Source organism: Pseudorca crassidens, chromosome 15, assembly GCF_039906515.1.
Source record: "Pseudorca crassidens isolate mPseCra1 chromosome 15, mPseCra1.hap1, whole genome shotgun sequence".
NCBI classification, from domain to species: domain Eukaryota; kingdom Metazoa; phylum Chordata; class Mammalia; order Artiodactyla; family Delphinidae; genus Pseudorca; species Pseudorca crassidens.
In genome coordinates, this window is record NC_090310.1 from 38698551 (window position 1) to 38713678 (window position 15128).

Genomic DNA, 15128 nt, shown 5'->3' on the forward strand with positions numbered 1-15128 from the left:
GTCCTTGTCCTCCCCATGCCCTGTGCACAACGTCCTTGTCCCCCATGTCCTTGTCCCCCTCGCAGCATCTTTGTTCCCCCTCCAGTCTATCCACAGTGTCCCCAACACCCCTGCCTTCCAGTTCCCCACCTTCCCACAGCCACCAAACCTCCCCCATGCCTGGTTTCTTCATCTGAGGGATCCAGTAGACCTGACATTTGAGGGTTCCAGACTTCATCTTGTCTCCACCATCCCAGGGTGAAAGGATCCCCAGGCCCTGGATAGGGTCCCAGAAAAAGCTGCCACCCCAGCCCCAGACTGGCCCCTTTGCACCCTAGTCCCTGTAGAGGCCAAGTGAGCTACGAAGGTTGGAGGGCCAGCCCAGGGTCTGAAGCCATCTGATCTGATGGTCAGGAGGCGTCCCTGGCCCCTCCTGTTCCAGGGGACAATACCCCTAGCACCAGCAGCAACTACTAAAGTTTACAGAGCACCTGCCCCACACACTTCCTTACACTGACCCACTTAATACTGCCCAACCTTTGCAGGGGCTGGGACATATGGAGGGGACCTTGTCAGGCAATGGCCTAAACCACAGACCCCTGAGACCATCCCCTCACCAGCCCCCAGGGGCAGGACTAGGCACTGGCCCTTTCCCCTGAAGACCACCCACTGGAACTAGGAGCCTGGCTGGGCTCCTGACTCAGAGTAATCCCACACACCCCCTACCCCTTCCGGCCTCATTTTCCTGCTATTTTTAAGCAGCAGGAGTCTGTCCTCACAGGAAGGCTCTTCTGCACTTGACCACTGCCCGGAACTCTCCCAGCAACCCCACCCATGAGCTTGGAGCTGTTTGATCCTCATTTGCAGTGGAGAAAATGAAGGCTCAGACAGTGTCACATGGGAGAAGTGGACCAGGAGCATGGAGGCTTCCAACCCAGTCATGTGTCACCCCAGGGCACCTCTGGGGGGGGCCCCTCCTCTGCTCCCCCCTTACCTCAGCTGGGCCCAGAGAAGCTTCAGGAGGCTTGGCACCTGGGGCACCTCTGAAAATGGTGGACAGTGCAGGGCCGCGCCCCTGCCCAGGCTGCCCAGCCCAGCCCAGCCCGGCCCTGCCCGCCCAGCCACACCCTCCCTGCCTGCCTCTGTCTGATTAGGAGGCTGGGGCTGCGGCACCTGGTGGGAGATCCTGCCTGGGTAAGTGCTGGTAGCTGGCCCAACATGCTGAAGATCTCCAGGCTTCAGCTGCCAGCCCCAAAGCGCAGGCCTCTTGGGCCTTGGAGGCTGGGAGGCAGCTGATCCAGGCTGTGGACCAAGTCTGAATCCTCTCCAGGAGGAAGACAGGAGGCCAGGCCCGGGCCCGACAGCAGTGCTCAGGAGTGTCAGCAAATGTACAAGGTCAGGAAGGCATGGCCAGCAGCCCTGGAGGACCCTGCAAACCCTGAACATTCCTCCTGTCATGGTCCAAACTCCGGGGGCTGGACCCATGCACAGTGAGGGGCTGTTCCCGTTCAAGCCCACCGGATCAGGCGAATTCCAAGTAGGACTGGTACACTTTGATGTAGCCGTCCTCTGCATCCGCCACCATGAGCTGGCCCTGGGGCGCACAGGCCACACCCAGGGGCCACCTCAGCCCCTCGGACACCAGGCAGATGGGCGCCCTGGCCCAGGGGAACAGGGTCACCTGGTGCCGCTGCTCGTCCGCCACAATGACACTGCCCGCTGCGTCGGTGCACACGCCTGCTGGGCTGCCAAAGTGGTGCCCAGTCAGGTCCCCCAGGGAGCACAGGGGCTGGCGGGCACTGCCAAACAGCCACACGTCCCCAAACTCCTTGCTCACAGCCAGGCCCCCATCGGGCCCCAGACCCACCCAGCAGGGGCCCTCCAGGCCCAGCATGGAGGCGGGGGCTAGTGGCTCCAAGGCAGGGCCCAGTGTGAAGCTGTGCACAGCCCCGGGCACGTAGTCTGTCACCAAGAGGTGGTCAAGGGTGTCCACAGCTAGCCCCCTGGGGGCCAAGAACGTGCCCACTGTCACCCAGCGGCCTTGAGGGGCTCGGACGGTGTGCTGCAGCACACGGACAGCCCTGTGGACCAGGTCACTGATCACCACGAGCCCAGCAGCTGTCACAGCCACGTCCTCCGTCACGAAGGCCCTGGCCCCTGGCACAAGGCAGGGCAGGTGGCAGATGGAGCGTCCCTAGAGGTCCAGCACGTGGATGCAGGGTGCAGTCCCAGCCGTCAGGAAGAGCAGGCCATCTGGGGAGCAGTGCAGGCCCCAGCCCCTGCGGGCACTGGGATCCACCCAAGCAGCCGGGGCCACCAGGAGTGAGTGGGGTCTCCAGGCAGGTCCAGTGTGAGGCGTGGTCCCTGGGACGTGGCTGACCCGCTGGTGGGGGAGGCCCAGGAGGTCAGGGTAGGAGGCCAGAGAGCTGGCCGGTAGGCGGACATCACAGCCTCAGCCTCTCTGAGCCAGTCCTCCAACTGGGCCAAGTTTGGGGCTGCAAAAGAAACGACACCCCACCATGTGCCAAGCAGTGTGACAGTGGACCCCCTGCACACTTCCCGGCGGTGCTGGTTCCTCCTGTTTTACAAATTTGACTCGTTCCACCAGGTCCCGACTTCCAGCCGTGCTTCTGGGCCCTATTTTCCCGCACTATTTTGTGCGGTCCCTGAACACAATTCTGGGAGACACATGACCCAGGAGGGCTGCTGTGGGTTTTGTTCTGAGGCCGGAATGAGCTCAGGGGCGTCTAGGTGTCCGAGGTGGGGGGAGGGGTGACAGATGAGCAGTGTTTCTCAAACGCCTCTGCCCATAGAACCTTTTCTCCAGACAGGGAAAGTGGCCCTTGTTGGGGGCAGCCCAAGCCCCTGCCCATTGCCCCACACAGCCCTTGGAGACTTCCAACTCCTGAGGGGTGAAGCAGGAGTCCTTTCCTAGGCCTCTCTGGCTGTGGGGAGGGGTCTCCTACCTGGGGGGGCTCATGCTCTGTTGTTGGAAACCAGAGCCTGAGGGGGTGGGAGGAGCCACCTGGCAGAGGAGGGGGGGAAGGGGGGAAGGGGGGCAGGGAGGCAGAGCTCTGGCTGGGCCACCTTTGAGCAGCACCCAAGGAAGCTCTAAGGAGTCCAATCACTCAGCTGCTGACCCCACCACGTACCTTCCAGTGCTGCCACATTCCTGCCTCGGGGCCTTTACTCTGGCCTCTGGGACATTGTTCACGCTGCCCCTGCACAGCTGGTTGCACTCACGGTCCTCTCAGCCCACCCTCCCCAGGGGGCCCAGGGCCTCCACCACCTGCTGTCTCAGGAGACAGCACCGCCTCCGTCCTCCAGCAGGACTGAAATCTCAGGACCTGGGGGAAGGGGCTGTGCCCCCAACCTGCTGGCTGGGTCACTCACCAGAGTCCAGGGCGGGGGCCTCCAGGGGCTGCATCTTGCACCCCCACAGACTAGACAGGTTGGGTCCTGTCTCTCTGATCCTGTTCCTGCACCAGCCTGCCAGCAGGGTCAGGCTTATGTCTGTCCATTGGGTGATAAGAAGTCGGGGTGCGGTAGCCAGGTAGGGGTGCTAACGGGAGGTCAAGGTGGGGTGGGTCTCCCTCAGACTCAGGACCTGGGGATTCTCCAGACACCGCCTGACTCAGCCCACAGCCCCTCCAGGAAGCCCCTGGAAGGTGGGGGTCAGCCGTGTCTGTGACCCACAGCACTCCCTACCTGACCGCCTGCACCCCAGCTCTGGACACTGCGGAGGGGCGGGCGGCGATGCTATCTGCTACCGGTGCGGTTAATGGGGCGGCCGCAGGTCCTGATCCGACTGGCCCCAGCCCGGCTGGCCCAGCGTGGGGAGCCAGGCACAGGCAGGAACTGCCCTCCCTGGGGCCATTGCTGGGTGGGCGTGGAGGTGCGGCCAGCTCCCAGGAACAGAAGTGATTCGCTGGGTCCGAGGGTCCCCCGGGCACCCCTCCCCGCCTGCCCCCCACCCCCCACCCCCGCCTGTGGGAAAAGCCAAGTCTGGTCGCGCTGGGAGGGAGGCAGCGAGCTGTGAAGGCCACCGATGCCTATCGTGGCTGCAGGGGCTGGCAGGGGCCCAGCGGAGGCCACGCTGGGCGAACAGCCCTGGGCCACAGAATGTGGGGGCACCGTTGAACCACAGAGGGAGCGGCCTCCTGCATGAATCTGACATTAGGCCCGTCCTGCCAGATGGGGGCTGAAGCATGTCCAGGGGTCCCTGCCCACAGCCCATGTGCAGAAACACAGGCCTGACCAGGGCTGAGACCGTGCACACCTACCTGCCTCCCCCCGCCCCACTCTGCCCCCCCCCATAGAAAGCTCCCCACTCTCTCCCCAGACTCCGGCCCCCCAGGGAGGGCCCAGTCCACAAGAGGAGGTCTGGACACTGCCCCCCTGACGCTCAGTCTGGGGACATCTCTGCAGAAGGTGACGCTAGACCAGCGAGGGATGAAGGAGGCCCAGACGGGGTGTGAAGGTGGTTTCCATTTTAATGTCCACAACTGTGATCACTAAAGAGCCATGACCCTCTGCTGTACTTGTGTGGCCACAGAGACGGGTGTGGCCATGGCGGGTGGGGTCTGTCCACGGGCATGCTGGGGCAGGTGTGGGGCCAGGCAGCAGGCATGGGGTTGGAGAAGGGCCCCTGTCTGTTAAGGACAGAGATGGCAGCAGGGGCTGTGGTCAGACCTCGGCACCCGTGGGGTTCTGCAAGCCAGGGACAGCCTCAGGGGGCCAGGAGCCCCCAGGCCCACCACGGGTGCCCCAGCTGCCAGGAAGGACAGGGTCCTCTGGGGCCTGGAGGGGAAGACCCGGTGGAGGGACACTGGAGTCAGCCTCACACTTGGTGGTGTGGCTGGACAGAGGCTGGGCTGCCAGCATGCCGGGTGGCTTGGGGGTCCCCCGGACCAGCATGGGGCCCAGCTCCGGCTGCCCCCAGAGCCCTGGGGGCACCTCATGCCCCTTGGTGGGTGCCCGTTTCACAGAGAGGTCGAGGGGAGTGTCAGGTGGCCGCACGGCCCGCTCCAGCGCCTGGTGGATGGTGAGCAGCTCCTGGCGGATCTTCCCCAGCTGCTCCCGCAGAGGCCGCGGGGCCAGGCCCCCAGCAGGCGCCAACTGGCCCAGGCGCTGTTCCACCCTGGCACAGTCACCAAGGGCCCGAGTCAGGTCCTCGCCCACGTGCCCAGGGCCCCCCAGCAACAGGCCCAGCGGTTGCTGGGGCAGGGGGGCCGCAGGACCAGGGCTCTCAAGGTCACTTAGCTCCTTGTCCTTAGGCCACAGCATCACGGAGGGGCTGGTCCTCAGGCTGGGGGGCAGAAGCCAGTCAGGAAGCTGTGCTGCGCACACAGTGCCCCACCCCCTTCACGCCCCTGTCCAGCCTGGCGCCCTGGCCTAGGGCCTCGGAACCCCAGAAGGAAGGACAGTTTGGCTCTCTGGTCTCAGTCTCCCCTCTGCGGCCTGAAGCCCCTATTCCTGGTGACTGAGCTCCAGCTGGGGGCCCAGCCACCCTCCCCCCCAGCCCTCTTCCCACCTCTCCTAACACCCCCACGACTGGGGCCCCTGACACCCACCTGCTCTGGGAACTGAATTTCATCCTGCTGCAGGGGTCCTGTGGGGCTTCTGGCCTGCCTCCCAGGGCCAGCTTCCTCTTGGGGTCGCTCTGGGCAGCCCGCTCCAGCCCCCCCTCCTTCCCCGGGTCCCTGAGAGCACCACGGGGCCAGGGCCCACCCAGCCCAGGCACTGGCAACTTCAGCAGCCCAGGGACCAGAGTCTCGGGGGGCCCTTTGGGGGGGGCGGAGGGCTTGGCAAGGGCAGTCTTGCCTGCCGGTAGCCCCAGGCTGTGCTCCAGGAGCAGGGGGTAGTACAGGCGAGGGACCAGGGCCGGGCGCTCTGGGGGCTGTGGGGCAGGGAAGGCAGTGGCCGGGGGCAGTAGGGGGCTGGCTGAGGCCAGGAAGGGCACGTGGGCGGCAGCGGCCAGGGAGGGCCCCAGGTAGGAAAAGAGGCCCGGGCCGAGAGGGTAGTTGACGCCCAGCAGGGACAGGTGGAGGCTCTGGGCCTCAGGGAACTCCCCGGGGGTGGGCGGGGGGTAGCAGGGGACACTGCTCTCAGGGCCCGTGGCAGGCACGTCCACCCCGGACGTGCTCCTTGGGCCCCCACCCCTCCCCGGCTTCCACGACTCGGCCAGGAGGCCACCGAGGCTTGCACCCTTCTGGGAGTCCCTGGCCTCAGGGAGCAGTGTCTCTGGGGACCCCTCGGCCCCTGGCCTGGGGCCCCCAACCCAGCGGCGCAGGGAGAGGACATCGGTGACCATGTGGTCGGGCGTGGCGGGAGCGTCCAGCGCTCCTTGGGGCCGGCCGCTGGGGTCCATGGGGTCCGAGGAATCCGCGGGGTGGCCTGGCGTGGGTGCACGTGGCCGGGACGCGGCCGATGCCCGGCGGCAGGCCCAGTCGGGGGAGTCCAGCAGGAGGGAGAGGGAGTCCTTACAGAGGCTGTACTTCATGTGGTTGTAGAGGTGGGACTTCTCCAGGCAGGTGAAAGGGCACTGGAAGCACTTGTAGTTGTAGGGTTTGCCCCAGGGCCGTGGGATATAGTGTGGCTTCTTAGGCTTCCTCGCCCGGGCCCGTGCCCCGGGGCCCAGGCGGCATGAGCCTGCCTCTCCGGACATGGCAGCTGCTAACGGGCAAGCCCCGGCCCCATGGCCACCTGCGGACAGGGCCTCGGTCATTGCCAGCCGCCCCGGCCGATGCCCCCTCCCCTCCGTCACAGCTCAAGGCTAAGCATCCAGGCACCGGCGCCCGCCCCCTCCCCCTCCCTGGCCTCTGCCAGCAGAAGTGGCCTCCCTGCCTCACTCTCTGTAGGGTCAGCAGACACACGGCAGAAAAAATGCAGGATGCCCAGGTAAATGGGACTCGGGTAAACGGGAAATACTTTTTTAGTATAAGTATGACCTAGCCAATATTTGGAATGTGCACTAAAAAAATTATTTGTTGTTCATCCGAAATTAAAGCTTAAGTCCTGTACTTTATTGGTTGACCCTACACGCATCTCTCCCCTCAGGCCTGGCCAGTCCCCAGCAGGCCCATTTCTGGTGTGATTCCATCCACGCCCATCTCCCCCACACCAGCAGAGCCCGGGTCTCCGTCTACCCCACGGGCACTGGGTGAGTGACTGGAGGAAGCCAAGTATGACCAGACTCACTCCTGGGGACACGGCCCTTCCTTGTCTTAACCCCTCCAGAGACTTTCCTGCCCGCGGGAAAGCCAGGATAAGAGCCGTGAGATGAGAAACCAGCAGAGGTTCTGAGCGCCTGTTTACACAGTGTCCCTGCTCTGCAGGGCGTCGGGTGGGCACTGTGGTCTCTGAGGGGGCCAGCCTTGCATGGGCCAGGCCAGGCTGGGGGGCGTGGATGTCCAGCATGGCCTCACGGCACAGCCACCTGCTCAGCCTGGCTCCATCTGGGTGGCTGCCGGCAGGTCGGCAGCCGAGCCTGCAGCGGCCGAGCTTGGCCAAGACCCTCCTCTCCCCATGCCCCCGCACGCTTGCTCAGAAGCCGCTCTGCACTCCATCTGGGCTGCCACCTGGGCTGTCCACCGCCCCAGTGTGCGCCTCAGCCGGGTGCTCAGCGAGTGTGTGCACACAAGCGTACAGCTCCCGCTGAGCCCTCCTCACTCAGCGCCTGGAGGGACCACCTCTGCACGGCTGGGCTGACTCGGAACAGAGAGCAGGGCGGCCACCAAAATGCAAGGGGCCCAGGCACACGAGGCTCACACTCCACTCAGAGTGGACGGGGTCACTGTACACATGAATGCACTCGGCACGGCCAGGGTGTGAACAGGCACAGGGCGCATGCACACACACACACGCACACCCGAGGACACACAGGGTCACAGTCACTCACGGATGTAGACACATGTACACTTGCCCTGCTCCCGGGGTTCAGGGACGGCCAGGGCACTGAGCAGGGCAGGGCTGGGGTAGCTGGGCAGCCTTTGGGAGCAGGCCGTCCTCCCCACTGGCCTTCGGGCTCTGTACATGGCAGGCAGTCATGTCTGCTGCCCCCAAACACTGGATGGGCACCCCCATTATGGAAACAGCCACAGGGGTGGAGAGGGCTGCCTGTCCAGATGGGCCCTGTGGAGGTGGGGTTGGCATGGCCATGGCTAGAGTGTGGAGGGCAGGGTGAGCAGAGGCTAAGTGACTAGCTTGTGCAGGGATGTCCACATCGGGGAGGGGACAGGGCTCCAAGAGGAGTGCATGGTTGGGAGGAGGCGGCTGTGCCCAGGAGAGGAACTGGGGCTCCCTTAGGGGCTGCAGACACTCCCTGGACTTGGTGGTGGGTGCAGAGGCAGGCCCCATCCCTGCCCCTCACCCCCCCAAGATACAGATGACAAATGGGTGTGTGTGCTCTGGAGACGGAGGCGGCTGTGCTGGGGCCATCGATCACCCAGCCCTGGGAGCCACACAGCTGTGCCGCCTCGTGCCACCACCCACCCCACTTCCCAGCCAGACCCCTGAACTGGGGGGGCTCCTCCTAGGCCTCTGGACTAAGGGGGCGAGGGGCCCCTCCTGTGCTCCCGCTTCAGATCAGTCACCTGGCTTGGGGTGGGGGGGCTTGGTTGGGAGCCATCTCAGCACCTGCTGACCCCACAGGGGCCCAGAGAACACCTGGCACCTGCCCAGCGTGCTTGTGCACAAGCAGAAGACACCCCCAGACAGCAGCACACACCCCCAAAGGCACATTCATTCGCACATGTGTCCCAACCCGTGACTGGGTGCGTGTGCCCAGGGCGGCCTGCACCCGCAGTGTGCCTGCGCAGACACCTGGTCCCACTAATCTTTCCCTGTCTGGGGCAGAACTGGTGGCAGGCCAGGCGCAGGAGGCCTCACCCCAGGGTGGGAGAGGGGGCACCCAGTGCTTGGAGCCACCACCAGCCACCAGGGGATTGATTATAGCTCACCCATCCCGGCTGGCGCCCTTGGGACTTGGGAGCGCCCCACAGGACGTGGTGCAGAGGAGGTGACCAGGCTCCTCCTCGGCTGAAGTCGAGACCCCAACTCCCTCCCCCCTTCCCTCCACAGCCGAGCCCGGAGGGCGCCCTCCTACAAGGATGGGGCTGCTGCGCCCTGATGGTCCCGGTGCGCCGAGCCTGGACGCCGCTAAGTGGGGGACGTGGGGACTGGGGTTGCCCCGCCCGCGCCCCGACAAGCTTGGCGTCCCGCCACCCCGGCGCCCCTCACGCCCTGCCGGGCCCCGCGCAGCCCCCAAACTTCCGACCCGCCGCCGCCCCGTGCCCGCCGTACCTGCGCCCCGGACGGAGCAGAACCTGCGGCGCCCCGATAAGTCAGCGCGTGGCCCCGGGACCCCGCGGGAACTTCCCGCCCCGCCCGGCGCCCCTCCCCGCCCGGCGCCTGCCGCGACCCCGCACCCCGCGGGACCCGCACAAGCTCTCGGGGCGCAACTCGGACTCCGGCCTGGGAAACTGAGGAGCGGCCCCCACGCGGTCTGCGGTCACTCACTAGGCAGCGAGTCCCCGAAGCCTCCGCCACGGACCGCGTCCCCCCGACGCCGACTCGCACCTACAGAAGTTGGAGGCGGGAGCGGCCGCGCGTGCGCCACGGCGCCGGGCTCCGGGGGGCGCAGCGACCTCCGACCCGGGCTCGCGGTGGGGGTGGGGGCGCGAGCGCCGGAAGCGGTCTCCCACCGGCCACCTCAGGTGCACCCCCCCGTCTCTCCCACTTCCCTGCCCACAGTCGCCCCCTCCGCGCACTCACCGGCCTCGCGCGCCCGGGACCCGCTCAGCAGTCTCCGCCGCGCCGACAACTCCTGGATGGAGCCGTGGCCGGTGACACCAGTGGCGCCACCAGAGCAGGGCAGGGACGGGTAGCGTCGCGGCGGAGCCGAGAGTGGAGACGCAGGTGTGCTGCCGAATGAGGGGCTCCTGGCACCGTCCCCGCCCCCGTCGCCTGCAGGCTGCCGCGGGGGTGCGCAGAGGCAGCCAGGTCTCCCGGGGTCCCCGCAGCAGTGTGATGGGGTGTCAGCGGCCGAGGACGCAGGGAGTGGGGCCGTCAGCACTCATCCGTCAGGGCAGGGCTCTGGCCCCTGACAGCCCCTCCGCCTGAGCCAGGGCCTCTGGGCTGAGCCCTGGGACAGGGGGACCTTGGAGAACAGAGCCAGCCTGGGGAGGGCTGCAGCAGAGAGCCGGCAGCAGAGCCCAGCACACACGGCGGAGCAAGCCTCCTTTTCTGGCCAAGACTTGCCTGCAGTACCCTTCCCTCTTCTCCAAACAGGAGGCTGAATGGGTCTGCACCCCCAAACCTCTGTCCTGCCCACTGACAGCCACCGGCTCAGAAAGAGGGTCACATGCACTCACTCCCCCTTTCTAGAAGCATCACCCCCCAGCCCCCACTCCTCACTCCCCTGGCAGGTACCCAAGGAGGGCTGCATCTGCCTGCTGTTGGCAGGACTCCTCTCCACTGGCTGTCCCTCCTGGGAGGACCCGGGTGAATGAGGCGGGGCCTGGGAAAGGGCCCACCAGAAAACTCCCGCCCCTAATGTCCTCACGGCCAGAGCTGCTCCCAGCCCCACCTCCCAGGGTACTAGACTCCATGTTGATCCCCAAACTGTCCAGACTTAACAGTCTGGAGCCCACTTCTCAGCTGGGGCCCAGCTGGGGCCCAGCTGGGTCCTAGCGGAAGTTCATCTGATCAGCCAGGACCATTCCAGAAGTGGACACAGATACTCAAGACAGGCCAGTCACGTTTCTCAAGAAATTTTTGCCTTTGTTCAGGGGAAGGTGACTTAACCCAGAGATGAGCGGTGTGCCATCTCAGGCATGGGGTGGGGTCTGCCGTCGGAGGGGTGTGTGCTGCCCCAGGCCCACTCTGTGGAGGCACAGAGGTCCCCCTGTCTACTTGGCCTTCCCTGTAGGCTCAGCTACAGGCTCCTGGGGTATCTCAAGCTCAGCTTGGGGGGCTGGGGTGCTTTGGGGAAAAAAGGAGTATCCAGTAGGGGTCTGTGGGATGGAGAACACTAGGTCCAGAGTCTAGTGCCTCCTGGGCCCTGTGAACCTGGCCTCAGTTTCCCCAGCTGTGCAGGAGGGTGAGAGGCTATGGCCCAGTTGTTGGGGCTCTGGTCAGCCACGACAGACATCTGTAAGGAGCAGGGTGCCATGTCCTGGGGGTGCCCAGTGCAAGGACATTGATGTGAGGGTGACTGCTCAGTGCCACCTTCTCTGACACAACCTGGGGGACCCCATTTCTCCCCGTAAAGTCCACAGGGCAGAGCGGGGGCCTGGAGGACTGCTGTGGGTGGCAGAGCCCACCAGCCTTTTCCTTTCTGCCCGCCTGGCCTGGCCCAGCTGACCAGCTGACCGTGCAGGCAGCCCCAGGCCGGGAGACAGCTTGAGCGGTCGTCACGCCAGCAGCCCTGTGGAGAGTGGGGGCCGGGAGGCCTGCTCCTTCTGCACACAGACCCCACTCCGGACATACTCAGCCGGGCCCAGGCCCCTATCTTGGGCACTGCCCAGAGAGGGCAGGGGGCACAGGTCACCCTGAGCCAGTGGGGGTGGGGGTCTCAGGGACGGCTCTGTGCTTCCTGGCCCTGCACTGCTGACTCCTCTGAGGGTCTGGGGAGGCCATGCTGCCAGCACAGGGGGCGGGCAGGTTGGAGGGTGTTACCGTCCTCCAAGGGAAGGGAGGGGCCTCTCAGGGTGCAGAGGGGACAGCCCAGTGAAGCCAGGTGACCAAGGAGCACCGGAGAGAGGGGAGGAGGCCAGGCCTCAGCATGTTGGGAAAAGCAGGAGTCCAGGGAGGGCAGCTCAGAAGAAGCCGTGGAGGCCGCCTCTGTGGATGGGCCTTTCCAGAAGTCTGGGTGGGAGGAGAGGTGTCGGCATCTCCAAGGGGCTCAGCACCTTAGAGGCACGACTGGGCTTCCAGGAGGGGTCTTGCCAGGGGTGCAGGTGGGCCCTGAACTTGCCCCAGGGGTCCCAAGAGCTTGGCCATGGCTGCAGCCTAATGGCCTGTACACGGGGGTGCAAGTCAGGTCAGCCCATCAGGTGCACTGACTGCCGGTCTGCAGCCAGGCGAGGCCGGACAGCAGTGCCAGCCCCTGTGCCCCTGTGCTGTCTGCCTGAGGCACTCCCAGGCACATCTGCTCCCTCACAGCTGGCACAGTGTGCCTGGGGCCTGTCCCACTTTCCACCAAGGAGTGGGGCGTGGTGGTAGGTCATGACCCACCCACTGGACCCCACCCTGCAACATGTTGGGGAAAGCTTGGGCCCAGGGAGGTGGCCCCTGCTCCCTGAGGCAGTGTCAGGGATCCCCGAGCTTTGGGGCTTGGTCCCCCATGTGACCTGAGCCCTGAAACCCCTGCCCAGGCTCCTTGGCATCAGTCCCCTTGTCTGCAGATTGTATGGTGGAAGACCTGGTCTCTGGGTGCTTCTGGCACCAGTGGGGTCCTAGGGAGCAGTCTTCTCTCCTTAGCTTGTCCTGGTGCAGGGTGGGGTGGGGACATGCAGCCCCTCTCTCTGCCCCCAGCCAGAGGCATTGTGGCCATTAACGTCCTCTGCCTCCTTGCCCAAGGCCGCCTGCCTGTCACCTCCATTAATGCTGGTACTTGTGCGCCAGGGGCACGTGGGCTGGACAGACAGTGGGTCCAGGGAAGGCAGGGGGATGGCGGTGCAATGCCCAGGGCAGGTCTGTCTCCTCCCCTCAGTGTCCACACACGGCCTCACCAGGACAGGTGTCGGGGCTGGGCCAGCCTCTGCTTGCCCCGTGGGTAGAGGGACGGTGGTAGAGCCTCTAGGCAGGGTTTGGGAGCCCCTGGGAGGGGTCAGTGCCATGCAGGATGATGGCCACGGCTCATGTTCACCCTCTTGCTGATGAGCTCTGGGACACATGGCAGCCCCCAGAGTGTCTGAGGGCCCCTCCACAGGCCAGTGTGAGTTGTCCTTGGCACTTCCTTCTCCTTGCCCATCTGAGGTGGCCTCAGGGACCCACGGCTTGGTCCAAAGGGGCAGGGTTGGGACTTCCCTGGTGGTCCAGTGGTTAAGACTCTGAGCTCCCCACGCAGGGGGGCCCTGGTCAGGGAACTAGATCCTGCATGCTACAACTAAGACCCAGTGCAGCCACATAAATAATTTTTAAAAACCCAAAAAACCCACAGAGGGGCAGGGTCACACCTGAGGGCCCTGGGTGCCAGTCTGAGTCCAGTGAATCTGAGAGCACTGGGGAGCCACAGCAGGTTCACAGCAGATCTGTGAGGGAGCAGCAGAGCCAGAGAGATGGTGCTGGGTGACTGTGTGGAGAGGGCTGCAAGCAGGTTTGGGGAACTCCACTATAAACCTCTGAGGGGTGGGCGGTGTGGCCCATGGCGGGCACATGCAGGGCCCAGATATTCTCCAAGGAGTGTATGAGGGTGCTGCCCAAGCTGGTCCAGGGATGTGGGGTGGAGTGGGCCCCCCTGAGGGAAAGGGCATTGGCTGGGAGGCTCGGGGCACCGGGGACCCCAGGAGGCCTCTGGTCCCAAACCTGCTCACTGCACCCTCCCCCAATTAGCTCCCTCCTCTGGAAGTCACCCCGGCCAGCGCTCCCTGCGTGCTTGATTAGCCGGCCACCCTGGGGTGAGGTGGGGTGGGGTGGGATCTGATCCTCCATCTGCCTCAGGCCCTGGGATGGAGAGGCTCCTGGACGCTCTCTGGAGGCACCAAGAGAGGCTGCAGCGGGAGTGAGCTCTCCGCTATGAGAGGCATGCCAGCTGGGGCAGGGGCCTTTCCAATCACTGAGGGAGCAGCCTGGCCAGGCGAGTGGGAGGAATGGCTCAGGCCGCGGAGCCCCAACCTAGAGCCCCCACCCAGCTTCCGAGCTGCCCTGGCAGAGCAGCGCCCGGGGCCGGCAGCAACCATATGTTGGAAGAGGAGCTGCGCAAGTCCCTCCGCGGCCCCCGGGGCCCAGCCTTCCTGGGCCTGTCACAGGCGATTTTCCCTGCCTGAGTGGCAGGCTGGCCAGCGGGCGGGGTGGGCGGGGGCTGCAGAGCCTGTGCGTACTCTGGGTCTGTCCCCCACGGTTCTTGACACTGACCCTGCCAGTCGGGGCAGACGCAGGTGCCGGGCCTGGAGTGGGAGACCCCGACATCCCGCCAGACACCCGCCCCTTGCGGTCACCCCTGTCCAGGTCAAGGTCGGGGGCCCAGAGAGGAGCCCGGGAGAGGAGGTGGTCAGCGGGACCAGACCCGCTGCTCCGTCGTGGGTGGGCGCCCAGGGCAGGCGGGAGAGTCAGCCCAGCGCCCAGAGCCGTGCGGAGGAGGCGGGAGGCCGCGGCTAATTTGTACACTAAGTGCTTCTGACAGGGATGCCTCACAAGTGAGAACACAGCACCACCCGCCTCAGGAAGGCCACCGCGGCCAACGGGTGGGCAGCCAGGCGGCCTGGGTGAGGGGCAGGAAGGGGGTCGTGGGGGGATCTGGCCCAGCAGAGACGGGGAGGGGACCGGGGTTGTGGGGAGTGGGGGTGGGCTCGGGACGAAGGGCCCCTGTGGCCGGAGGGTCAGAGACTGAGGCAGGGAGCGGGGCCGGGCGGTGTGGAGGCGGCTTGCCCTCTTCCGACCCTCGTCCACCCCTCGCACAGGCCTGGGTCCAGGTGCCACCCGATGAAGGCCGAAGGCCCAGCAGGCCAAGTCCAATCCGCAGGCCGGCTCCCCCTCCTTCGAACCTCATCACAGTGGCCGCCCCCGCCCCAAGCCCTTACCCCGGCCCCTGGCCGGGCCCCCACCTCAGCCCCCACCAGCACCTCCCATGAGCTGCTGCGTCCCCACCGCGGGGGGCCCCCAGCTCCCATTCCCCTCAGCCCCTCCCTGCTGGAGCAGGGGTGCCAGGGGAGCGGGCGCTGGCTGGGGTGAGCCGGGGTCTCCAGGCCAGCCGACAGGATGAGCACACAGCCCCCACCCCACTGTGGAGACCCCTGCCAGACCTCTCTGATCTCGCTTCCTAGGCCATCTTGGGGCTGGAGGAACGCGGGTTCAGGCTGCCCGGGACGTCCGTCCCAGTAGTGACGGGGGAGCCCAGCCCCCACCCCACGGGAGAAGGTCCGGCGTGGCCGTGCAGCCGTGGAGCAGGGCGGGCGTCTCTGGGTGCTGAGGGGAGATGTGTTGTG

At 65.8% G+C, this 15128-nt stretch overlaps 2 protein-coding genes across 3 annotated transcripts; both read right to left on the bottom strand.

The window, feature by feature from the left end:
* Positions 1 to 1501: 1501 nt before the first annotated feature.
* NHLRC4 (NHL repeat containing 4) lies at positions 1502 to 1903 on the bottom strand. Its single transcript, XM_067708491.1, has one exon. It carries the CDS (start codon positions 1871 to 1873, stop codon positions 1502 to 1504), a length of 372 nt encoding a protein of 123 aa, XP_067564592.1. The 5' UTR covers positions 1874 to 1903.
* Positions 1904 to 4477: 2574 nt separating this feature from the next.
* Positions 4478 to 10168, bottom strand: PRR35 (proline rich 35). Of its 2 annotated transcripts, none has more exons than XM_067705138.1 (3): positions 9754 to 10168; positions 5553 to 6684; positions 4478 to 5287 (listed from the first exon to the last, which is right to left on the bottom strand). In XM_067705138.1, exons 2-3 carry the CDS (start codon positions 6644 to 6646, stop codon positions 4666 to 4668), a joined length of 1716 nt encoding a protein of 571 aa, XP_067561239.1. In that variant the 5' UTR covers positions 6647 to 6684; positions 9754 to 10168; the 3' UTR covers positions 4478 to 4665. The 2 variants fall into 2 exon arrangements, with proteins under 2 accessions (XP_067561239.1, XP_067561240.1); XM_067705139.1 differs by lacking the exon at positions 9754 to 10168 and adding an exon at positions 9499 to 9588.
* Between the last annotated feature and the right edge of the window lie 4960 nt (positions 10169 to 15128).

What these genes read in the sequence shown, in the direction of transcription:
- NHLRC4 (XM_067708491.1), bottom strand. Translation starts at nt 1,873, where the DNA reads ATGCTGGGCCTGGAGGGCCCCTGCTGGGTGGGTCTGGGGCCCGATGGG.
- PRR35 (XM_067705138.1), bottom strand. Translation starts at nt 6,646, where the DNA reads ATGTCCGGAGAGGCAGGCTCATGCCGCCTGGGCCCCGGGGCACGGGCC. An exon ending in AAATTCAGTTCCCAGAGCAG is followed by an intron (nt 5,288 to 5,552) that starts GTGGGTGTCAGG and finishes TCTGCCCCCCAG; the next exon opens with CCTGAGGACCAGCCCCTCCG.